Here is a 25,929-nt window from a genome sequence, read left to right on the forward strand (position 1 = left end):
ATGCAATAGTGCAAGTCAAAGCAAGCTGCTCAAGAGTCAGATTCAATAAACCAGGACACAAGTATTTTAAGAGCAGTATCTTAGTGGTACCATTTTCAAGGACTAGCACATCTGTGGGCTGATGATCAGTGTCTGCAGACTGAGAGGAGGCCTTTTGGCACATCTGTCTACAGTAAAAGCATCCCTTCACTGACTGCATATAAGGTGCCAGCTCCTAATTTAAGTGATTCATTGGTAGGTATTTTCCCCACTCTACAGATGAAAGTTCTGAGGCTTATGGAGGTTTAAAAATATTCTTTTATTAAAACACTGCAGAATCAACTCCCAAACTATAGAGATTCCCAGCGAACAGTTGGGTCTTTAAACCTGGGTATTTCCCTAACTCATGGTGGAAGAAACTGAGGCGACACATGGATGGTGTTCTTCAAGCTGAGTGACATTGAGATGTGGGTGGTCCTGAAGAAGAAAATCAGCTACCACCCTACTCTGAACCACTGCATCCTATGTCCATCTCCTCTGCGAGGTTGTCCTGTGCTTGGCAGTGGAGGGCGGGAGTTTTCCTGATGCCTTGAACTCCTTCCCATATTCCTGGTATCTTTGCTTAATTAAACAAAGAGCCATGGTAACATTTCAAACATGCTGGACATCCAAGTAAGATCCAAGTAAGAAACACGGGACTCCTAGTCTTTCCCCCTCTACTCATAAAAGAAACCAAAGAAATTTAAAACCTAGAAATTAAAAAAAATTATCCAAACTAAGAAAGCATTTTTCTTCTCCATTTTGTAAACAGGAATGGACATTTAATTATAATATCAAAAGAATGGAAAAAACAAAAATGGGGCTGTATTGAATCAGTGAGTTTACCTATCAGTTCCTTTGTGAGTTTCTCTACAAAGAATGAGCTTATCCTTTCCTGTATCTTGGATCAGATGAGAACAAATGAAACAAGTCATGAAGGACAGATAGACATATGGAGAACACTGAAGAAATCAGAAAAGCTATACCTCCATATCTAAGATCCACCCTAGAGTTATTCACCTCCACCCTGTTCTACAGAAAGCATTATTTACCTCGAGGACTTAAAACAACAGCAGGACTGATGTCAAATGGAAAAGAGATGGCAGGAAGGTCACTGGGGGAGGATGTCAGAGTTTGGGGAAAGGATTTACCCTGATTAGCTGCCAAGGGGACCTGAACAAAAATGCAGAGCAATCAAAAGATGGCTCAGACTCAAGTCCATCGTAGCAGGAACATGTGAGAGAATGTGACATAGCTCTCTTCCAACCTCCCATCTGCCTGCCTGCCTGAATGAGTGAATTCAGCAAGCCATTTTTGGGTGCCTCCTATGCAAGCACTCTGTAGGTATCATATCTGACACTAGCGCTGTGTGGCCGTAAGGATTAAAAGGACTTGATCCCTACTTTCAGGCTAGATGGCGACTCAGAAATTACCCACTGAATACTTTCTTTTTTTTATCTCCTTTATTCAGTACATGGGTATTTCGTAAGCATCGATTATACATAAAATATATTGCTGGATATTACAGAGGAGTCATGTGTGTTTAAAGAAATACTTCAGCCTCAGGGGAATGACTGAGAAATCGTATTACAAAGCAGGTTGGGCAAGTGTTCACTGGTGCTCACTGGAGTTAGAAAAGAGAATGATTGCCTTGACCATTTATGGACGGCTTCAAGGTGGACGTGGTATTTTAGCAATCTTGAAGATGGGTAAAAGTTTAAAAGATGGCAATAGGGGAAGGAAGAGAGGGAACAGAAGGCAGTGGAATCCTTGGGAAAAACTTCCTTAAAATTGCTACTTAGGTGGTGTCATTCGTTATTTACTTGCTCTTCACTAGGCTGAGAGGGTGTTTTACAAGTCAAGAAGACATAAAGCAGGTAACGTGTGGCTGAAACAGAAGGGGGAAGGAATGAGCTTATGTCTCTGAGGTGCTTGGGGCTGGTGGGCCAGGCTGTGGAGGTCTGTGAGCATCGCTCTAGGGAGTGGGTGCTTGGCAGCGGGAGACAAGAAGGACCCCACAGGCTGTGCAAGGGCAGGGACTGGAAGAAGGGATGAGAAGCTGGGAGAAGAGACACGTTTTCTTGTTTACAGCTGTTTCCCAAGCTGGTCTGTTTGGCACTCGGAGGACACTTATGTAATATCAAGGGGTCCTTGAGACAGCTGCTCATCAGCTGTTGGAAAGAACTTGGGATTAACATGGACAGTGGACTGTTACTTAATTTCTGGTTGAGGCTCTTAAAAGTTGCATACCCTTGAATGAGAGGGAGATTCATCTCCAATGGGAAAATTAAGGGTGTAGAGGGTGGAAGGAAGGATAAACTCTGTGTGTGTGTGTTCAGAATAGGAAAAAGACTGGAAAATATGGATAGGTAGGTCATTGAACTATATAGTATAGTTTATCTTGATAGACTTTCAAAATAAATACGAGTGTAGTAAAAGATAATGGTTTTATAAGATTGCCTAGGGAATGAGATTTTCATATAATAGTTAAGGAGTCAAGTTTTGTATAATAGTCAAATGTATTTAGCAAATTGACAGTATTAAAGATAGTATGAAAACGTTTTCTGAAGATGCAGGCCAGTGCTTAGCAGGTCTGGATTGGTAGTAGGAGATGAGTTCTGTGTATGGCATGCAGTTTCTCAACTCAGGCCTGTCAGCAACCTGGTCCCCACAGGCATGGTATGAAAAACCCTGTTTAGATAATTTCCAACCCAAGCTCCACAGAACAAACAACTTAAAGTACTTCTCTAAAGTGCAATGGGTCAGGAAGAGCTACTTCAAAACACAACTCCCAACCCCCTCCCTCATTAACTGAAGTTGAATTTTATTTTAAATACATACTTAAAACTTATTTTTAAACTGTTAAATTTAGACAAACTGTCCAAATGGACACACAACACAGATGCTCTGCTGCCTGCCTTCACTGGGTTGAATTTCTCTACAGATGACCAAAGTCCATTTCTAAAAGCTACTCTCTCCTTCTTTTAGTCCCAAGACTTAAGTGCTTTAGGTTTGTTCCCAGACTGGCTTGTGAAATAGGGCTGAGAACTCTAGAAAGAGCCTATCCATAAAAATCAGAATAAAGAGCAGAAGACGTGCTTTCCACCTAAAGGTACCCAACCGGAAGACAAAAAGACCCAGACAGACTATCATTTATGTCCTAAGGGCAACTGTTTTCAAGTCATCCAGATCATGTGTTTTAGGCTTAATATTTAACATTTTCTTTCTTGTTCTTTTTCTTTTTAGAAAAAAGAAAGTAACACTGCTCATTTTCCTTTCTAATTTCCTCCATAACCTGGCAGAGCAAATAAACTTTCTTTTCAGAAACCAGGATAATTTGTTGAGGGGGGGTTTGTAGGGATGGGGGATATATAGCCTTTGGGAACGAGTCTTCACTCGCCCACTTCTTTGGAAACGAAGCATCTGCAGGAACAGGCTAGAGCAGAGCAGGCTGACAGGCTCCCAGAGCCCCCTTCTCACCGGGCCTGTGATTTGCATTCCTGCAGAGTCCCGGCCCAGCTCCGAGGCCGAATCTGGCATGGGCCCGGCACAGGGTGGCATGGACTGTTCTGAATTGGCTGCGTCTTCCACTGGCTCACCTGGCTGGAAGCAGAGCCAGCCAAGCGTGCAGCCTGGGCCTGTCCTGTGGACCAGCCTGACCTGGTTAGATTCCCCGGTGCTTCAGCTAGCAAGGCCAGGCCTGGAGTGCAGCGGCCCCTCCCACTCCTCCCTGCCTCCACTACTCTGCCTCTGGATGACTTCGGGTCACAGTCTCATTTGTGTGCCAGGGATGGGGAGTCATGACTTTATGGTTCCAGGAGGTGCCTGGGAACTGGTTTCCAAGAAACAGTGATTGGAGCCAGAAGGCGCATCTGTATTTGCCTCTTCCTGTAAGCAGTACACACGTGTACTCTATTAGGTGCGGCCCTGCTACTGCATACTCCCTAATACTCCTTATCCCATCAATTCTACCCTTTCCAGAAAAATAGCACTGGGCTATTTGGGCTGAAATACTCGAGGTTCATAACACTGTACAGAAGGTGGTGATCAAAACCATCCCCAAGAAAAAGAAATGCAAAAAGGCAAAACAGCTGTCTGAGGAGGCCCTGTAAATAGCTGAGACAAAAAGACAAGTGATGGCAAAGGAGAAAAGGAAAGATATACCCATCTAAATGCAGAGTTCCAAAGAATAGCAAGGAGAGACAAGAAAGCCCTCCTAAGTGAACAATTCAAAGAAATAGAGGAAAACAATAGAATGGGAAAGACTAGTGATCTCTTCAAGAAAATCAGAGATACCAAGGGAACATTTCATGCAAAGATGGGCACAAAAAAGGACAGAAATGGTACGGACCTAACAGAAACAGAAGATATTAAGAAGAGGTGGCAAGAATACACAGAACAACTATACAGAAAAGATCTTCATGACCCAGATAACCATGATGGTGTGATCACTCACCTAAAGCCAGACATCTTGGAGTGCGAAGTCAAGTGGGCCTTAGGAAGCATAACTGTGAACAAAGCTAGAGGTAGTGATGGAATTCCAGTTGAGCTATTTCAAATCCTAAGAGATGATGATGTGAAAGTGCTGCACTCAATATGCCAGCAAATATGGAAAACTCACCAGTGGCCACAGGACTGGAAACGGTCAGTTTTCATTCCAATCCCAAAGAAAGGCAATGCCAAAGAATATTCAAACTACTGCACAACTGCACTCATTTCACATGCTAGCAAAGTAATGCTCAAAATTCTACAAACCAGGCCTCAACAGTGCATGAGCCAAGAACTTCCAGATGTTCAAGCTGGATTTAGAAAAGGCAGAGGAACCAGAGATCAAATTGCCAACATCGGTTGGATCATAGAAAAAGCAAGAGAGTTCAGAAAAAAATCTACTTCTGTTTTATTGACTACGCTAAAGCCTTTGACTTTGTGGATCACAACAAACTGGAAAATTCTTAAAGAGATGGGAATAAAAACAAAACAAAAACCAAACAAACAAACAAAAAAAGAGATGGGAATACCAGACCACCTTACCTGCCTCCTTTGAAACCTGTATGCAGGTCAAGAAGTAACAGAACTGGACATGGAACAATGGACTGGTTCTAAATTGGGAAAGAGTATGTCAAGGCTGTATATTGTCACCCTGCTTATTTAACTTATATGCAGAGTACATCATGCGACATGCTGGGCTGGATGAAGCACAAGCTGGAATCAAAATTGCTGGGAGAAATATCAAAACCTCAGATATGCAGATGATACCACCCTTATGGCAGAAAGCAAAGAAGACGTAAAGAGCCTCTTGATTAGAGTGAAAGACGAGAGTAGAAAAAGCTGGCTTAAAACTCAACATCCAAAAGACTAGGATCATGGCATCCAGCCCCATCATCACTTCATGGCAAATAGATGGGGAAACAATGGAAACAGTGACAGACTTTATTTTCTTGGGCTCCAAAAGCACTGCAGATGGTGACTGCAGCCATGAAATTAAAAGACGCTTCCTCCTTGGAAGAAAAGCTATGACCAACCTAGACAGCATATTAAAAAGCAGAGACATTACTTTGCCAACAAAGGTCTGTATAGTCAAAGCTATGGTTTTTCCATTAGTCATGTATGGATGTGAGAGTTGGACTATAAAGAAAGCTGAGTGCCGAAGAATTGATGCTTTTGAACTGTGGTGTTGGAGAAGACTCTTGAGAGTCCCTTGGACTACAAGGAGATCAAACCAGTCTATCCTAAAGAAAATCAATCCTGAATATTCATTGGAAGTACTTATGTTGAAACTGAAGCTCCAAGACTTTGACCACCTGATGCAAAGAGCTGACGCATTGGAAAATACCCTGATGCTGGGGAAGATTGAAGGTAGGAGGAGAAGGGGACAACAGAGGATGAGATGGTTGGATGGTATCACTAACTAGATGGACATGAGTTTGAGCTCCGGGAGATGGTGAAGGACAAGGAAGCCTGGCGTGATGCAGTCCAACCTCTGCAGTATCAGCCTTGCAGGGGTAAAAGTTCATTTGGTGCCCAAGCATCTCATCTTTGTGTGCCCTTTGGGGTATGTTTGAGAGACCTCTCACACATCTGGAAGGCCCATCCTGGTTGTTAATTCAAAGTATTTATTTGCAAATTAAGCACCTGTCTCTGCATTAAAAATGGTCTTATAGCATATCAATAATCATAGGCAGTAAAAAAAAAAATTGCTTTTGTTAGCCCAGGAACTGGAATTCTATAGTATTTTAAATTATTCTCATACTACCAATAATAAGAATAGGAGCTATTATTCATTCAGCACTTACTACACTTGTCACCAAGCACTGTGATAAGGCTTTTTCATATGTTACTTAATAAAATCCTCCCAAGAAGCCATGGGGAAAGGTCTGTTATCTTCATTTTGCATATGAGGTGGCTGAGTTGTGTACAGAATGACTAATCTGTACAGTATTACTCTTGAGCAAGGGCTGGAGCCAGGCTGAAATATAGGATGGTTGGCCCTAAGCTCTCTCCCTTCACTTCCTGCTGCCCCTTCCTTTAGTTTCCTGGCTCCTCTGGGGGACCGATAGCACCATCCTGGGACTGATGACCGCCACCTAAGGGGGTCTCCACTAACCTTACCTCTTGGTTTAGGTCCTCCCTGAGGGTTGGGTGGACAAGAGAAGATGATAGAGAGTTTGAGCCTAAGGTTTTAAAGAGCATAAAGGTACACATGAGAATATACAGAAATGGAAATCATACCAAGTGAGGGGCAAGCAATAAATGACTTGGATGGTGATTACACTGAAAGATCCTTGTCTTCACTCTTCTTTACAAGACCACCCGTAAAAATGGAAAAGAGAAGTATCACAGTCCCTTATTGAAGATAATGAATTTAACAGGGACAAAGTCGATTTTCTACATAGGAACCAAATCATCTTACACATATCTTAAAAAACAAAACAAAACCCTATGGCTTTGCAGCACAGAGGAAGTCGGCTGGGCTGTGGCCTTCAAGGCTCGTCTCGGTCTGGTCCCACTTAACCCTCTGACTGCTCCCCCCGTCACTCTCCTTGTCTTCCACTTTGTCCTAGCCAGCCTCCTGATTTCCTCCAACCTGCCATGTCAGCCAAAGTGCCTTTGCACTTGCAATTTCCTCTGTCTGTACAGTCTTCCCCTCAGATAGTCACAAGGCCTTTTTCACCTGTTTTATGTCTCTGCTCTCAGGTACCACTAGAGGGGCCTCTGAAGACCTCATTTAAGGTATCACCTGAGCTCTCAACAGGCACACACACTCACACAGGCTCACTTTCACATGTTTACTCTCCCATATGCTCCCATTTACAGATACACACACTCATGCATATCCATACACACCCACACTTTCACACATATTCACACATGCATAGTCACCTGCTTTCCCACATTCATGCATAGTCACACTATACCCACTTTTACACACATTCATGCACTCACATGTGCTCACTCATACTCACATATTCACCCTCAGACACTCATGCACATGCAGATATTTACACAGTGCTAACATTCTTCCTGGCTTTACTTTTCTCAGTAATCCATATACCAGTTGAAATTTAATTTTTTAAGTTTTTAAATTTTTTTGTCTGTCTTTCCTCACTGGAAATTAATCTTCAGGAGGACAGGGACTTTATCTTTTTGTCATCACTGCCATATTTCCAGCATCTAAAATAGTACCCAACATATAGTAAGGGCTTAACTAATATATTTGAATGAATGAATGGGTGAATGCATTTAGATCACCAAAGCAGATCATTTCCATTCCCACCACTGCATGACACTCAATGCATTTTCATCAGAAAATTCATGGAGAGAAATCAGAAAAACATGAAGCCAATACCTTCTGATATAGAACATCTGTACAGATCCTGGGCTCTGTAAACTGTGATTAGCCCCATCTGTCCAGTGACACGAGAAAGTCTCCAGTTCAGGTGAACGGCACTTGGTGAATTTAGGATTCCCAGAAGAATCTGCAGGATAAAAAGACAAGTCATGAAATCAGGAGGGTAATGGATGGTCCTAATGAGACATATATTTAAAGTGATCAAGGATAACCACTTCTAGAAACGCTGTTTCTCTGGGCCATAGCTTCAGAGCTGTTGTCAGTTATTTGTTAGCCCTTGATTCCAGAACAAACCATTTTGTCTTTATTTCCAACATTATTTTTGGGGTGGGGGGTGCTGTTTAAGAAACCAGAGCTAGAGATGAGGACTTGGGCACAAGTAGTTTACTAGGAGGGCGACTCCAGGAAAGGGAGAGAGGGATGCCAGGAGCAGGGAACAGCTAATACAGCGTGTACTATTCAGCTCGTTCCCATAGTGGCCGACGGGGGCCCAACCCCATAGAGGCCCCCCTGAGAAGCTGTGCAGAGTGTGCCTTCCTGGTATCCTTGACAAGGATGGAAGACCAGGGCGTTTATATGTCAACTCCTACCTCCCAAAGGCTGAGGGCTGCCCGGGAGGTATTAATGCCCACGAACTTCCAGGCTGCACCTGCACATGGGTTGAGGGTCCTTGCTAGACTTCTTAAAAACCCAGACAGACACCTGAAATGTGCTCAGTGATATGCATGGTGGCAGCTGCCCACCATGGATGGTTGTCTTGGTAACAGGTGGGCCCAAGGGATGTGGTGTGGGGACCACAGCATTCACCACAGAGCCTTTTCCCTTTTTACAAATTTTTGATAAAAAGTTACTAATGTTTGCCTTCTTTTAAAAGATTCAGCCAGTAAGCTTATTAAATAGATACCTACTTTAAACAACTTATGCATATATATGTATCAATTCTAACATGGGAAGTGGAAAAAGCCTCCTAGATGTGAGGATATTAGCTGATTCCTCTGCATCTATGAAATCTTCAGCAGGTCTGAGGCAAAAGAAATTTTTGTGTATCAGTTTTAATTGTTCTTCTGATTTCCATGGCCATTTTGAAGATGGTGGTCAGTGTTAATTAACTGAAGCATAGGAGCTTGTATGATCTGTTGCAAATGAAAAAAGTGTGTGTTTTATTAGGCAGGCACTTTATTATACAGTAGAGTTCCTGGAAAAGTTCCTTCTTCTATTAGCTGATGCACCCAAAGTGTTATTTTCAGATCCTTCCAGAAAATCAGTGCTAAATAAACCAAATTTAAGCCACAACTAACATGTTTTAGGGCTTCCCAGGTGGCTTAGTGGTAAAGAATATGGCTGCCAATGTAGGACATGTGGGTTTGATCCCTGGGTAGGGAAGATCCATCTCTGGACAAGGGAGTGCCTACCCACTCCAGTATTCTTGCCTGGAGAATCCCATGGACAGAGGAGCCTGGTGGACCACAGTCCACAGGATTGCAAAGAGTTTGACATGACTTAGCAACTTAACAACAACAGTAAACATGTGTTAACACCTGCAATGTTGAGGGAGGACTGTACATTCTGACTGCTCTTTGACAGAATGTGAGGAGAGGAAATGCCCCAGATTTCAAATTGAGAGATCTGTGATCTAGTCTCAGCTCTGACAGTATTTAGCCTTGAACTTCCCAAGTCATTTGGGCCTCAACTTCCTCAATAGAGAGGCTGGAATAGATGAACTCTTTCTTAAGCTTTGTGACTTCACTTTGACAGTTAAGTGATGTGTGTTGTGCTATGCTTAGTTGCTCAGTTGTGTCTGATTCTTTGTGATCCCATGAACTGTAGCCCACGAGGCTCCTCGGTCCATGGGGATTCTCCAGGCAAGAATACTGGAGTGGGTTGCCATGCCCTCCTCCAGGGATCTCCCCAACCCAGGGATGGAACCCATGTCTCCCACAATGCAGGCAGATTCTTTACCATCTGAGCCACCAGGGAAGCCCATGAATACTGGAATGGTAAGCCTATCCCTTCTCCAGGAGGTCTTCCCGACCCAGGAATCGAACTGGGGTCTCCTGCATTGCAGGCTGACTCTTTACTAGCTAAGTCGCCTGGGAAGCCCTTAAGTGACATAAACAACCATTAATAACAATGTACATAATCAAAATACAATTGTGGCATTTGAGCTGAAACCACCAGAGAACACCAAATGTAAACACCATTCAGGTTCCTATAGCCTCTGTGCAATAAGCCTTCCATATACTGGTAAGAAGAATAAATCCATACCGAAAACTTGAAACATGAAGGAAAAAAATTGCTAGCTTGGGGAAAAGAACTTAAAAGAATTAATTTGAAACACATTTTCCTTGCTTCAACTTACTATTCCTGATTATTCTGTTTCCTTTTAACTCCAGATGTATAGAAAGCCCCATGTTATCTTCCATTTTAAGTAAGAAATAGGAAATTCTTAGTTGTGGTGCTAATGTGATGAAATAACATGCCCACAGAGGAATCCTGCTGTAGACGCAGTGCAGCAAAGCTAATTTTTTGGGTCTTTTTTTTATGTCTGTCTTTCATTGCCTGCCTTCCTTTCCCTGCCTTCCTCCTTTTTCCCCCTCCTTATTTGCACCCTCTTCCTCACCTTCCTTCCTTTCTTTTATGGCTGGGTGTGTGCTGTTAGGTGCTGTGGCCCCATGGATCCCTGCCTCCTGTTGTCCACAACCTTAAGTATGTTCTCCCCTTGAGCAACTTGCCTATAGCCTGTGGAATATAACAGCATTGAGGGGATGTCACATCTGTGATTAGGATACAAAAGACTTTGACTTCGGTCTTGCTGGCTGGCTGAGTCTCTTGCTGGTTTTGCTGAAGCAAGCCGCCATGGGGGTAAGAACCACACAGCAAAGAACTGAGGGTGGCCTCTGGTCCACAATCAGCAAGAAGTTGAGGCCCTCAGTCTAACAACCCTCCAAGAGCTGAATCCTGGGAAACAATTGCTTAGTGAGCTTGGAAACCGATCCTTCCCCAGTCCACACCACAGATGAGACCACAGCCCTCGCTGGCACTTTGAGCACAGCCCTGCGAGAGAATCTGAAGCAGGCCCACCTGCTAAGTCCATGTGAAGGAAGGATAGGGAAAAATACTAACCATAGTAAATGTTTGAATGTTGTTGATATATAAGGAATAAATCCAATATATCAGGGCTTCTCTGGTGGCTGACGGTAAAGAATCCACCTGCAATGTGGGAGACCTGGCTTCAATCCCTAGGTTGGGAAGATCCCCTGAAGGAGAGCATGACACCCCTCTCCAGTATTCTTGCTTGGAGAATCCCCACGGACAGAGGAGCCTTGCAGGCTACAGTCCCTAGGGTTGCAAGGAGTCAGATACAACTGAGCAACTAACACATTAGAACTTCAAAGAAGCATTTAAGAATGACATAAGTCACAAATAGAATATGTCACAATGAGCATAGGAAAGGGGGTAAATTCCCTTTTGGAGGCAAGAAGAACTGCAGTATGGCTGGTTGCTTCTCTTTTTCTTAGATTCCTCCTGCTTCAGCTGTTACCACTGTGGTTGAAGACATCCAGCATTCCTAAGTCCATTTCCTTAGAGTCATACTGAGCTTTTCCAAATCTGAGTGGTACTGGCCTAACCTTAAAATGAGCACCTGTCTTTTAGATCTAAAAATCCCAGTAGAAACTTGTTCTGTGTTTCACTATGAAGATGACCAATGGTTATGATACTCTCTGAGGTCCTCTCTGATGAGCCACATACAGTCATTTCTAAAGTAGAAATACTTCCTACCTGCTCGTGATTTTTTTTTTTTAGTATAGTCCTAAAGACAGTGTGGCACCCCACTCCAGTACTCTTGCCTGGAAAATCCCATGGACGGAGGAGCCTGGTGGGCTGCAGTCCATGGGGTCGCGAAGAGTCAGACATGACTGAGCGACTTCACTTTCACTTTTCACTTTTATGCACGGGAGAAGGAAATGGCAGCCCACTCCAGTGTTCTAGCCTGGAGAATCCCAGGGATGGGGTTGCACAGAGTCGGACACGACTGAAGTGACTTAGCAGTAGCAGCAGTAGCAAAGACAGTGTAGTATACTATCCATTTACAGCATCTCTTAATGTTGCAATGGACAAGAGAAACCACCTTTGACCCTAAATTAATTCTCACTAAGACAAATGACTATTCCAACTCAAGTGGTCCTGCCTCCTGAAGAAATGTCAGTATTAACAATGCTCAGCATTCAAAAATACTAACAATAAATTTGGGATTCATTTTCATTCTCTTTGGGGTTTCATTTTGAAAATAACTAATGACATACTTATTTTAGTTATTATTACTAGGTTACATACCTCATGCTATATATTACATCATGCTGATGATATTATGCTTATATTATCTCCTTTAACACGAATAACAGCTCTAGAAGGCAGGTACTATTTTCACTTAGAAATGTGGGTAAAACTGTGAGTTCAGAGAAGTGAGCTGCCCATAATTATATTACTGTTGTATGCAGATGGGATTAAAACACAAATCTATGTGATTTCATCTAAACTCTTAGCACTAGCAAAAAATAGTAGCTTTTTTGTTAGATAATTCTCTCTCGCTTCTCAAAAATCCCCAGAAAGGAAGGATGATAAGCAAACAGATGTGCTCTTAACTAAACTCTTGGTAATCTGTTCCCCAGTGAGCCCTAAGAGCAGGATTTCCTAACTGTGACTGCACATTAGAATCAACCGAGGAATTGTGAAAGATACTGATGCCTTGGTCTACTCCCAGAGGCTTGACCCAATGTGTCAGGGGCGCAGCATGGGCAGTGAGATTTTTTTAAAGTTCACCTGTTGCTTGAAATATGTAGCCCAGATTGAGAGAGCCACTGCTGTAGAGAAACACAGCTATATGTAAGCAGTGAAAAGGTAGCTTCCCACATCCGTTAGGTTCTGTGATCAGTTCTAGCACAACTATAGATCAAGAGTGATACTTGGTATTAGTCCTGTGAGCCAAGTTCTGGAGGGTGCTAGAAGGATATGAATGTTAATTATGGCCTCAAAAGAATATAATAATGGTTCATGAACCCTTGGAAAACTAAGAGATATTTCAAATACATGTATAAAATGTTACATCTAAATGTTAAACCTGCCCAAATTTCTAGTGGACTATAGACTGGTAATAAAAATTAAAAATAAACTAGTATTCTTACTGAAATTATTACTTTAAGAAAGCTTGAAGAGAGTTTTACTACAATTCAAGTTTTGAAAAAAGTCGATTTTCGTTCAATTAAGACAGAAGGACAATGTCAGAGTGGCTGGGAGGCACTGCTGGTGGCCCCGCATCGCCTTTGACAGTGACCACGACTGACTGCAGCCAGACTGGCCGGGTCCCCTTCCCGGCCCGTGGCTCTCCCCTTGGAGGAAGACGGTCTTCCTGGGCAGGACACAGACATCAAGCAGCTGCCGCGCACTGAAATAGTCATTTGCCTTCTTCCCCCCTGTTCTCTCTCACCAGTCACGCTCTCCTGTCCTCAGCTCGTGACAAAACAGAAACAAAAACCAAATGAAATCACAGACAAGTGCCCAGTGTGTGCTTGAGGGTTCAGGGTTAGAAGAGAAGGAAGAGGAGGAGCGGTTGAAGTGGGAGGGGAAGGCTGGAAGGAAAGGGGTCTTTGGAAGGAAAGGACGACCTTCTTCCTGGAGCACCAGGTCACGGAGGGGAAGGCAGGCACACCACAGCCACGTGCCCTTCAATGTACCACCTCCACGGCAGCCTGTCGTGTGGACCATCTGCTGTCAACAGTCCTGGACACGTGTTCTCACCGCTGAAAGGGGGTTGGGGACTCAATATCTTGTGAAGAGACAACCTTGCTCTCTGACCAAAGCATAACTGAGCGCAGACAGTTGACAGCTGCTTTTTGAATTGGGTGGCATAGACAAACAGTAAGGAAAGAAAACAAAAGCCGTTGATATGATTAAGAATGAAAACTTGCAAAGGCATACAAAAGACAACAATTTTATAGAACAGACAAATGAACTTCATAAGTAAGTAATGGGCTAGGTGGTTGAATTGTGTTTCTAAAATGTTACCTTTTATTTTTTTGGTAAAGCCTAAATATTTGCTGGTCTTCCTGGGGACTAGGTTCTGGACTGAGGGGCACTGTATTTTGCACGCACTTGTAAACACTTAGGTGGAGGGGAAAGAATCCCTTGCCCAGCTTTCTGGAGTCTTCCCTTTTGAAATTCTGCTTTGAGGCCATGCATTCCTGGCCCCCTTACCATGCACCCCTTACCATCAGATGGTAAAGAATCTGCCCACAATGCATGAGATCTGAGTCTGATCCCTGGGTTGGGAAGATCCCCTGGAGAAGGGAATGGCTACCCACTCCAGTATTCTGGCCTGGAGAATTCCATGGACTGTACACAAACAGTAGGACATGACAGAGAGAATTTCACTTCACTTCATCCTTCTCCAAAGTACACTTGTTATTTTCAAAGCACTCATCTATTTGAAGAGCTTCAGAAATTCAGTGATTCCTCTACCCTAGAGCATCTTACACCCTCTTTACTAAATAAATGTCTTGTCTTTGATGGATGTTAGCCTGTCAAAATATGGTAAAAGAAGTATGTAAACTTCCTGGTTGATCACTAGTGTTAAGTAACTAAGCTGCCTTAGAGATAAAATGGGCTTCCCAGGTGGTGCTAGTGGTAAGGAACCTGCCTGCCAATGCAGGAAATTCAACAGACTCAAGTTTGATCCTTGGGTCAGGAAGATCCCCTGCAGAAGGAAATGGCAACCCACTCCAGTGTTTGCCTGGAAAATTCCATGGGCAGAGGAGCCTGGTGGACTACAGTCCAAGAGGGCTGAAAGGAGTTGGACACAACTGAGCACATAGATAATCTAGTGTCAAAGAACACACGTTTTAAAAGTCTGGTAGGCTTTTTATAACCTACGAATTACCAAATGGTTCTGAAACTGTGACTGCTCAATTTGTATAAGCTATTGGAAAAAAATCTTTAACACTGGGAATTGGCAAAGAATCTAAGAAAGTATTTTGCATTGGATGATACTAAATGTAAGGAATTCACCTTCACGCTTGATTTCCTTTATGGTTCTCTGCAGAACTGAGGAAGGCACAGCTGTAAAATCTTCTGCTTAGGCACTTAATGGCTTAGAGTTCAGAGCGAGAGTTCACAAACTTGCCCCTGAACTATTCACTTCTTTCTTTTTTATTATTTTAAATAATTCTAGTATGCTTTAAAAAATGGATTCTTGGTGCATTTAAAACACTGTAAGTTTGACTAAAACAAAGACTTAGTGAAAACATCCAGTTACTTTAAGATGAATGTCAAGTCAAGTGAACTTTACAGTGTCTTGGAACAATATTTGTGGCACATGTGGTCTGGCAGGGAACTTAACTGGATGCAGCCCCTGTGGATAGCTCATCTGTATGGCAGGGTTAGGAAACAGAGTTATGCATGCAGTACTGTTAGCATTTAAGCCTCTATCTTTTCACCAAAGTTTGTTTTGTTGTTTTATTTAATTTTCATGGAACAGTTTCATTATCAAATGTATTTACTTCCCTTCTGAAACAGTTGTGGTTGAACATAATTAATCCTAGTTTTGAATATTCAGGGTAATTAATTAATCATCCTTCTCCTCTTTCCTCTCTTCTCCATGGCATTTATTCAATATATTTAGCTTACTCATTGCTTTCCCTGGTGGCTCAGACGGTAAAGAATCTGCCTGCAATGTGAGAGACCCAGGTTCAATCCCTGGTTTGGGAAGATCCCTGCAGAAGGGAATGACAACCCACTCCAGTATTCTCACTTGGAAAATTCCAGGGACAGAGGAGCCTGGTGGGCTACAATCCATGGGGTTGCAAAGAGTTGGACATGACTGAGCAACTAACACATACACATACACAGTATTTTCCCATTATTTCACTCAATTCTTTAGGACAGAATGGTCACACACTTCCTATCTAAGACCTTCTCTCTTCTCCCATCAATTCTCTTAAAATTGGGTGGGCAGGTGGGAACACTATTTTTCCTGGTGTTTTTTCTCTGGCTAGGGAGGGGGATCTACCAAGGCAGCTGCAGCTGCTCCAGCTTCTAACAGTGTAGCCTGCTGGAAGATGAAAGGGGAGCGTCACTGCCAAGATGCATATTTACAGCCCTGCAGGATAACTGACTTAGGAAATAGAACTGCCATAGTTTCATTATTAAAAAAAAAATCTATATAGCATGGTTTTAATATGTCAAAGAAACAGTTAACACTAAATTTAGTAAAATTTATTTTCTGTTTGGTTGAAGCAAGGGACATCCTAGATAACATAATCAAATAATTAAAATATAAAGCAAGAGGATGTGGAATAATTGAAACCTCCAGTAGGAAGTAAACTGGTATAGTCACTGTAGAAAAAGTTTAACAGTTCTTCACAAGTTAGACGGGGCTTCCCAGGTGGTGCTAAAGTGGTAAAGAACCTGCCTGCCAATGCAGGAGACGCAAGAGACGCAGGTCCAGTCCCTAGGTCAGGAAGATCCCCTGGAGGAGGGCATGGCACCCACTCCAGTATTCTTGCCTGGAAAAACTCCAGGAGCCTGGTAGGCTGTAGTCCATGGGGCCACAAAGAGCTGGACATGACTCAGCATACAGCATGCGTTGTTAATTTAGGCATGCCCCTGTCACAGTATAAGGGTTTATAGCTCACTGCACAGAAGACAGTATTAGAAGGGGACTTCCCTGGTGGTCCGTGGTTAAGACTTCCAGTGCTGGGGGTGTGGCTTCTATTGCTGGTCAGGGAGTTAAGATCACTCATGGCCAAAAATCCAAAACATAAAACTGAAGCAAAATTCTAACAAATTCAATAAAGACTTTAAAATGATCCACATTAAAAAAAAAATCTTAAAAAAAGACTACTGGATCCCCTAGTCATATGAAAATGTCCCAAGTGAAACTTAGCTGAAACAGTTGTGAATGAGGTTATCAGGTTCTTTTTAGTGGAATGATCCCAATTCCTGGAAATAGGTGGCTGGCAGAGGGGCTATACTCAGAATTAGCACATTGTATGCTGGAATCTCCTGGGGAATTAAAAATAATTACTGATGCTGTGTTCTACACTTTGATATTCTACTTTAACTGATAATATATGGAATCACCAATTTAGTTATCTGGCCATTGGATTTTTAAAAGCTCCCCAGCGATTTTAAAGGACAGAAGAATTCAAGAACCACTGACTTATATCATCTTTTCCCTTCTGAGTCCAGGAGACATCCTGCTTGTTCCCACCACTGGAGCCTCTTGTCTGGTTCTCACAGACAAGTTCTTTGCCAGGAATGGGAGGGAAAAGTACATGTTGGTATAGTCTCATCCAAGCCTAAAAGTATAGCCATGCTTTGCCAAAGTCAAAACTCTTGTCACTGAAAAACACAAACCTCCTAAAGGCTCAGGGGAGCCTTCTATCGCCAGAAGAAACCAAATGATGAATGAGTCTTTATTTTCCCCTCCTTGTAATTTTGTCAAGGCTGTTTAATTCTCACTGATGATGATGTAGTCTTCTATGTAATTTCACTTCTAAGGTTTGGAGTTTCAAATGCAGTAAAACAGGGTCTTATGTAATGAGGACACCAAAGCGTTTTAGTTTTAGGGTTACAGGCACATGCAACACGAATTCATTCATTTGTCCACTTATTCAACAATCACTGAACATCTGTTTATGTGCCAGGCTCCAGCTTAATGAACATTATCACTTGCTGAAACAGTGAATATGGTCCCAGGATGATGGCACAGCAGATAATTTTATATCAAGAGGCTGGGCCAGTTCCCTGAGAGAGAATCATTCTTTCTTAATAACTTTTGCTCTGTGGATACTCTCTTGCTTGGTATAATTTACTCTCACCACATGTTTGAATTCTGAAGTCTATATTCAGATTTTTAAAATGTTTCATGTATATATTTCTATTTCCATAAAAGAATGTCCAGGATGACAAATGCAAAGATAAATATGGTATACACAGCCATGGCTTCCAAAATATGAGAGCACATTTTTCTATAAATACTTATATACATATTTCTCAGGAACATAGCTTGTAATTCTTGTGTGTGTGTGTACATGAATTTTTAAAGGTATTTAGTGCTGCAGCAAGGCAGCTGTGTCACTCTTCATTCTTCTAAACCAAGAGCTGTCAACCAGGGTGGGTTTCCTTCTCAGTAGATGTTTGCTGGAGACATACTGGATCATCATGGCTGGGGGAGGGATGACATTTTTCAGGTAGAGGCCAGAGATACTGTGAAACATCCTACAGTGCACAGGAGACTCCCTGTGACCATATAACAAAGAATTATCTGGTCTAAAATGATGATAATGCCCTCTTCCAAACAAATAATTTAGACTATTAAAATTACAAAGTAGTTCTCCAAAATTTAAATATGTACCCAGGATGGAAAAAGCTAACACAAAAATTGAATTTTTTTTTTTTTTCTGCTCAACAATGAAAAACGTCTTGCATTTTTAACTTGTTTGGGATTTTAAAGAGACTTTCATATAGACACTCTTATTAATCAGGAAGCATTTATGTGGTACCCATTATGTGTAAGGCTCTTTTGAGTGTTGTGGGAATTATGAAAATAACATGACACATGGATTCTGCCTTTGAAGGGCTGTAGTAGTACAGGAAATAATATGTGAGAAGTAGTTAACAATAAAAGGTAGTTTCAATAAAGATAATAACTGCTTTAGGAAATCAAAGAAACTTGTGATGACTCATAGCTGAGGGTGGAGAGAGAGGAAGTCTTCAAAGACGAGTAAGGACAGAGTGGTGAACTTATCCTAGTTTGCTGAGATGGAAAAAGATTGATGATGGTCAAGAACCAAATGCCACGAGGGCAGTATCTGTACATAAGGTTGGGCTTATTTGTCCTCTTTGGGTTGAATCAGAATCTGCATTCTAACAAGTTCCCAAGTTATCTGTATTATGTACATTAAAGATTGAGAAGCATTAACTTAAGGTATCTGACTGCCAGCTAAGGGCTCTTTCAAACTGGACCAGTGGTTCTCAACGCTGGCTGCACATTAGCATCACTTGGAGGTCTTTAACAAAATACCTTCCAGAGATCTAATTTAATTAGATGGGGTAATGCCGTTACAGTGTTAGATGTCACTTATATTTTTAAAATATAAACACTACTCTCAATGTACAGAGGGAAAAAGACTGAAGTGATACTTAGGCATTGGTATTTTTAAAAATGCCCCAGGTGACTCTAATGTGCAAGCACTGTTGGGAACCTCTGAATTAGAACAATGAGCTTCTATGTTAGATTAGTACAATGAATTCCTTAGCAGATATATTGAAAGGCCCCTGAAATGCCGAGTCCTGTGAAAAACACACCATATAAGGTTAGCAAGGCAAAGCAGCATGCACTGAAATCTCCGAGGGGAACTAGATAAACGCCGCAATTATGGGGATGTTGAGTGTGTCTGTGTCGGCTCTTGGAGATGGCAGTGTGGTGAACAGCACAAGCTCCTCTGTGGGTGATCTTCCTGGGGTCTCCCAGGAAGGCCCAGCCTTAAATTCCATTGTGTGGGGCAGAAACACATGCTCACAGCTGTGTTCAGGGGGAATTAAAGTTGCAGTTTTAAGCATATACGGTGTTGTGAGGGTGCAGCTGCCTTAATTGTGGGAGTCACGGAAGTTAGTGTGAGATTCTGTGCCATAGATCCTGGGAGTAGAGCCAGATCCGGCTCCAGGACAGCCCTGTTAGTCCACACGGTAGAATGGCCACGGCTGCCTTTGTGGGAAATGACTATGTCTCAGCGGAACACATCAGACCAAGCCCTGGCAATCCTCCAGCAGCAAATTTCCTAAGTCCTCATAGTTCTTCATTTATTCACTCCTCCTGCAGTTCTCTGTTGGAGAGATTCATGTTTTTTGAGAGAGATGCTTTTCAAACTTTAGTATGAGAAATCTAAAGTTGAAATCTTGTTAAAATGCAGATTCAGTAGGTAGGACCTGAGAGTTTGAACTTTTGACAAGTTTCTGGATGCTGCTTCTGGTGACCACATTCCGAGGGGCAAGAATTTAGATCTGTGTCATCCAGTACGGTAGCCATTAATGTCATGTGGCTATTGAGGACTTGAAATGGGGGTACTGTGACCAAGATTTTGAATTTTTAATTTTATTCAATTTTAATTAATTTACATTTAAAAATGAAAGCAGGGTAAAATGTTTTTCCTTAAATATAACTTTGTTTCAATAGGACTACATTTCATTTCTCTGAAACTTTGGCATCCCAAAGTGTGATGTAAAATACACACTGAATTTTGAACATTATGAAAAAATAATGTAAAATATCACAATATCATTTTATTAGATTGATTACATGTTGAAATTATAGTATAAATATATCTTATTTAATATTGGACTAAATAATATTTAAAAGTTAATTTTACCTGTTTCTTTTTTAATGTGGCTAATAGAAAATTTAAGATTATATGTGTGTGTGTGTGGAGGGGTGCTCAGCTGTGTCTGACTCTTTGTGAACCCATGGACTGTAGCCTGCCAGGCTCCTCCATGGAATTTTCCAGGCAAAAATATGGGAGTGGGTTGCCATTTTCTACTCCAGGGGATCTTCCTGACCCAAGGATTGAACCTGCATCTCTTGCTTCCTGCTTTGGCAGGCAGGTTTTTTTGCCACTGTACCACCTGGAAAGCCCTAAAACTGCATATGTAGTGCTCGCATTTCTATTTGACAGTACTGGCTTAGATGGTAGAACTGATTTCAAAAGAAAAATATTTAATTAAAAAGGAAGAATTCAGAAAATTCATTGCATCAGCTTAGTCATGGAAGACCTAAAAAAAGTTGCTAAGCTGCAAACTGTATAAATTTGAGGTATAAAGCTAATACTCATTTCAACAAATCCATTCTCTCTGATCCACTGTCCTGAGAAAGCTCGGGGATTTCACCTAGTTCATGGACACTCATGGGCCCCTCAGCAAGAGACCCAATCCAACCGCCCTGAGCAAAGCCCCTAATCGATGTTTCTTTCCTACCTCTAAAACACACCCACCTCTGTTTCCAGTCTTAGACCCTTGGTGAATAGGGGCATTACGGAGCAGCAGAAAACGCACAGGCTTGAGGGCCAGCTGGATGTGGGTGTGAATCTCAGATGTGCAACTTGCTAGAAATATTATATTTTCCCATGTGTAAAATGAAAGCAAAATGCCTATCCAGTGGCTGAAAATGAAATCAGATTATTTACGTCAAGTGCCTGACACGTGACTGGTTTTCAACAGAGAACCATCACCATTATTACAGAGGACAAACTCACTGAATTTAAAATTGCATATGAAGCTCTCATATTTACTCATGTGGATTAGTTAGATCCTTACTCCTTCATCTATTGAGTTTCAAGGCTATTTTTGAAATATAACAGGGCCTTATACATTGTAATAATTTAGTCTAAAAATATGGTTCACAATGAGAATCTGAAACACCAAAATGGTTCACATAGAAAGGTATTTGAATAAAGTAAAAGTTGGTTGTTCAGTTGTGTCCGACTCTTTGCAACCCCATAGACTAGCCCACTAGGCTCCTCTGTCATGGAATTCTCTAGGAAGGAATACTAAAGTGGGAAGCCACTCCTGTCTCCAGGGTATCTTCCCAACCCAGGGACTGAACCCAGGTTTCCTGAGTTGCAGGCAGATTCTTTGCCATCTGAGCCACAAGGGAAGCCCAGAAAGATATTTAGGACTAGGCAAATCTACTCAGAATCCACCAAAATGGAAACTACTTTCTTATTCATGTATCCAGTCAGTCTCAAATGTAAAACATATTTTTGTCAGAAGTAATGGGCTCTCTAGGTTCTATAGCAGGGTTGATACTTTAGGGCAGCTAACTATTGTGAGGGCTATCCTGAGCTTCCCAGGTGGCTGAGAGGTAAAGAATCTGTCTGCCAGTGCAGGTGATGCAAGAGACACGGGTTCAATCCCTGGGTTGGGCAGATCCCCTGGAGAAGGAAATGGCAACCATTCCGGTATTCTTGTCTGGGAAGTCCCATGGACAGAGGAGCCTGGTGGGCTACAGTTTATGGTGTTGCAAAGAGTTGACATGACCGAGTAACTACAAAACAACAATTCTGAGCACGGGAGGATGTTTAGCATCATTCTCTACCCACGAGATGCCAGCAGCTCTGCTCTCTCCCCCAGCTGTGACCACCAAAATATTTCTAGCTAGTGCCAAATGTCCCCTGGGGGTGAGAATCACCCCTGGTAAGAACCAGTGCTCCATGGGAATGTACCACTCACTTTAGTGCCTCAATTACCAATGCCCTGATTATACTGAAATTGCACTTACAATTAATAAATGGAATCATTTTTATTGTACATTAGTAAAAGCATTTTACTTAATGCGTAAAAGTTCTTTTTGACTACCATGGACTGAACTTCTCCTATGTGCTAAGTTCTTGCCCCATACTTCTCATCTCATCTTGACAACTCTTCTGTGAGGAATGGTGTATGAGAGTATAATAATCTTTATAGATAAGGAAGCTTAACTTCAGTAAAGGTACAGCATTTTTAGCCAAAGCACAAACCAGCAAGCAGCAAGGCTGGGGTTTGAATCCAGATTCTTTTCATTTCAAAATGTTTTTCCTCATACGCTGCACTGCTGCTTTCAGTTTTATTTGGTTTTCTCTTTATGGTAAGGTTGCTTTTTTGACATCAGGCTCAGAGAGTTATCAGCTTCTATGAGCTGTCAGATAGGATGTAGAGACTAGAGTTTAGAGATTAAGTGTCCTGTACTTGGTCTGAGAAGGTCTTGTACTTCACCTTTTAACTGATGCAAATCAGAAAAGCATGCTTATAGTCAGAACCATATGTATCCCTAACTAGCAGTGTCAGATCCCCTCAAAACAAGAAACTAACAGCAGTCCCTCCCTCTGTGAAGTTTTCAGTCTAGTTGGGGAAGTAAGACGTACATATATAAAATGATCAGAAAATAAACCATTTAGGAAATACTGGAGTAGCTATATCGATCTGTATAAAGAAAGGGAGAAGCAGTATAAATTACAATGGATCTAGAATCTTTCATAGAAAAGTCTAGATGGGAGGAGAGAAAAAATGGAGGTGCATTTTAGGAAGTTGATCATTTATAACAGATATTATACTTCTAAATTTGCCATCTTGAGTTAAGAGAGGAGGTTAAATGCACCTTGGTGAATATCTGCTTATCCATGGGTGGACAACATTCCATTGGGGGAACTCGCGAGAATCAAGGACATACAATCATGGCCCATATTTGTTTCTTTCTCTCTTCCAAGTCAGGATTTCTACTCACTTCTAACCATAACCCAAAAGACAGACAAACATATAGAAGAATTAGAGAAGCAACATATATTACAGACATAAAAACAGAATTCTGGGAACATGACTTTGGCAATTCCAAACAGAAGTTTATATGTAGTCACACGCTCTTAGAGCTGTGACTACAGATACACTTACACTCAGCGAGGCCTACCATTTCACTAAGCTGAAGAATATAATGTTAAAAAAAAAAGGAGAAATGAGTTGGCCAAGGTTACACAGCTGGTAAGAAGCCAGGCTATGTGTTCCACTGCCTCCATGAAGTAAAAATCACGGTCACTAAACATGATGACCTGATGATTATTATGGATTTACTTCACATCTGACAACCTCTAAATCCTCACCAAATTTCAAAGTGTCACATTTATAGAGTGAACCAAGCTAAATCCTAAGCCGTAGACTCTATGACAATATTAAACCATGTCTAGGATCCCTGTTTTTAGAAAAACTAGGCCACTAATTACGCACTTTGAAAACTATTAAGAAACCCAGATGAAATATTTTAAGTACTACATTCAACCACGTAATGAGTCCAGAATTCCATGCATAACTAACCTTTTATTACACTAGATGGCAGCAAATAGGTATCTAGGTATATAGTCAGTTAACTAGGAAATTGAAAACAAAATGAAACTACACACAGACTGTAGTTCATACAATATTCACTGAATAAAGTGGAAGTCCACAGTATTAATCTCTTGTATGCTCTCAAACATTCTTGAAGTTGTGGTTCTTGTACATTTTTTACTGAGACTCCTTCTTATGTATAGTAGGGTGCTAAAAATTGTGGTGAATTGTTGCAATGTTGAACTGTAGAATCATTGGCTCTTGGCAGGTAAGGCAATATTTTATTTATTTACAGAATCTTTTCTCTGGCTATCAGAGGATAGGGGATGTGCAGTAGTGAGAAGACAGGTCTGGGAAGAGATGTTGCAGGATATGACCACTATGATGCACAGGGTGGAAATGTCTATTAAGAAAAGCAGGCTCTAAATACTGGCAGGTATTTAGAAAAATTGAGGCTACCTAATCACCAAAAGGACTGAAAGACTGTCTAAGTTATTGTCTTCAAAATGGACCATGTAAAATGATCCACTGGGAATGAAAAGGAATATACTAAAGCTTTTATTAACATGTGTTTATCTAACATAGAAATTAAGGGTTACTAATAATGAACATCATGGGAAATAGATGGGGAAACAGTGGAAGCAGTGTCAGACTTTATTTTCTTGGGCTCCAAAATCACTGCAGATGGTGACTGCAGTCATGAAATTAAAAGACGCTTACTCCTTGGAAGGAAAGTTATGACCAACCTAGATAGCATATTAAAAAGCAGAGATATTACTTTGCCAACAAAGGTCCATCTAGTCAAGGCTATGGTTTTTCCAGAGGTCATGTATGGATGTGAGAGTTGGACTGTGAAGAAAGCTGAGCACCCAATAATTGATGCTTTTGAACTGTGGTTTTGGAGAAGACTCTTGAGAGTCCCTTGGACTGCAAGGAGATCCAACCAGTCCATCCTAAAGGAGATCAGTCCTGGGTGTTCATTGGGAGGACTGATGCTGAAGCTGAAACTCCAATACTTTGGCCACCTCATGCAAAGAGTTGACTCATTGGAAAAGACCCTGATGCTGGGAGGGATTGGGGGCAGGAGGAGAAGGGGACGACAGAGGATGAGATGGCTGGATGGCATCACCGACTTGATGGACATGAGTTTGAGTAAACTCCGGGAGTTGGTGATGGACAGGGAGGCCGGGCGTGCTGCGATTCATGGGAGTCTCAAAGAGTCGGACACGACTGAGTGACTGAACTGAATTGAAACTGAATAATGAACATGGAGAGTCACAGGGAGCCTTCATTCAGTTGTGTCAGAGTCACATGCCACATTTGGCATAAGAAGGGTTCTGCAGGAAGGATGGGAAGGCATAGTTTAGAGAGTTGGTGAGTAGTTCCTTCACTGTCTCTTTTTTTTTTAACATGTTAGAGCATTTTTAAAAATAGGTTCTACATGGCTGATTTAATGGCTAAAGAGATTAAACTGATATTATGGTGGTTTAGCTAATCATAACATAGGAAATAAATGATTTAAAAATATTCCTGTAATGATATCATTTATATGTGGAATCTAAAATATGGCATAAATGAATCTATCTACAAAACAGAAACAGACTCGGAGGCATGGAGAACAGACCTGTGGTTGCCAAGGAGGAGAGGGGGAGGGAGAGGGATGCGCTGGGAGAGTGGGTTTGGTAGATGCAAACTATTAAATATAGAATGGAAAAGCAACAAGGTCCTAATGTATAGCATGGGGACTATATTCAATATCCTGGGGTAAACCATAATGGAGAAGAATATGAAAAAAGTGTGTATATGTGTATAACTGAATCACTTTTCTGTACTGCAGAGATTGGCATAACACTGTAAATCAACCATACTTCAATAAAAAAAAATTGAAGAAAAAAATATTCAAGTAAAGAAATCTATTATTGAGAGTAATTCTAATGATGCCAGCCCAAGTCAACAATAAGGCATTGGCCTAGCTGATGCTTTTCTTATCCGTACAATAGCTTTATCCAAATCTGATAGGAAGCTGATTTCCAAAAGGGGAAATTATCCTAAAGACTATTTGAAATATAGATTGACATCTTCTACAACTACTCTTCATTTTTTTAAACATCTAACTTGATATATCTTATTCTTTTCAGATATGAGACTGAGATTGTAAT

General features: G+C 41.5%; 1 protein-coding gene across 8 annotated transcripts in view; it reads right to left on the minus strand.

Moving 5' to 3' along the window:
• The window catches only part of GHR (growth hormone receptor), a 301,945-nt gene that overhangs the window by 31,964 nt on the left and 244,052 nt on the right, over positions 1-25,929 (minus strand). For all 8 annotated transcript variants that reach the window (XM_043488960.1, XM_043488956.1, XM_043488957.1 and 5 more), the window contains one exon: positions 7,865-7,994. In XM_043488960.1, the coding sequence (XP_043344895.1) occupies positions 7,865-7,994 (130 nt within the window). The remainder of the gene's footprint in view (positions 1-7,864; positions 7,995-25,929) is intronic.

Source organism: Cervus canadensis, chromosome 16, assembly GCF_019320065.1.
Source record: "Cervus canadensis isolate Bull #8, Minnesota chromosome 16, ASM1932006v1, whole genome shotgun sequence".
Lineage (NCBI taxonomy): Eukaryota > Metazoa > Chordata > Mammalia > Artiodactyla > Cervidae > Cervus > Cervus canadensis.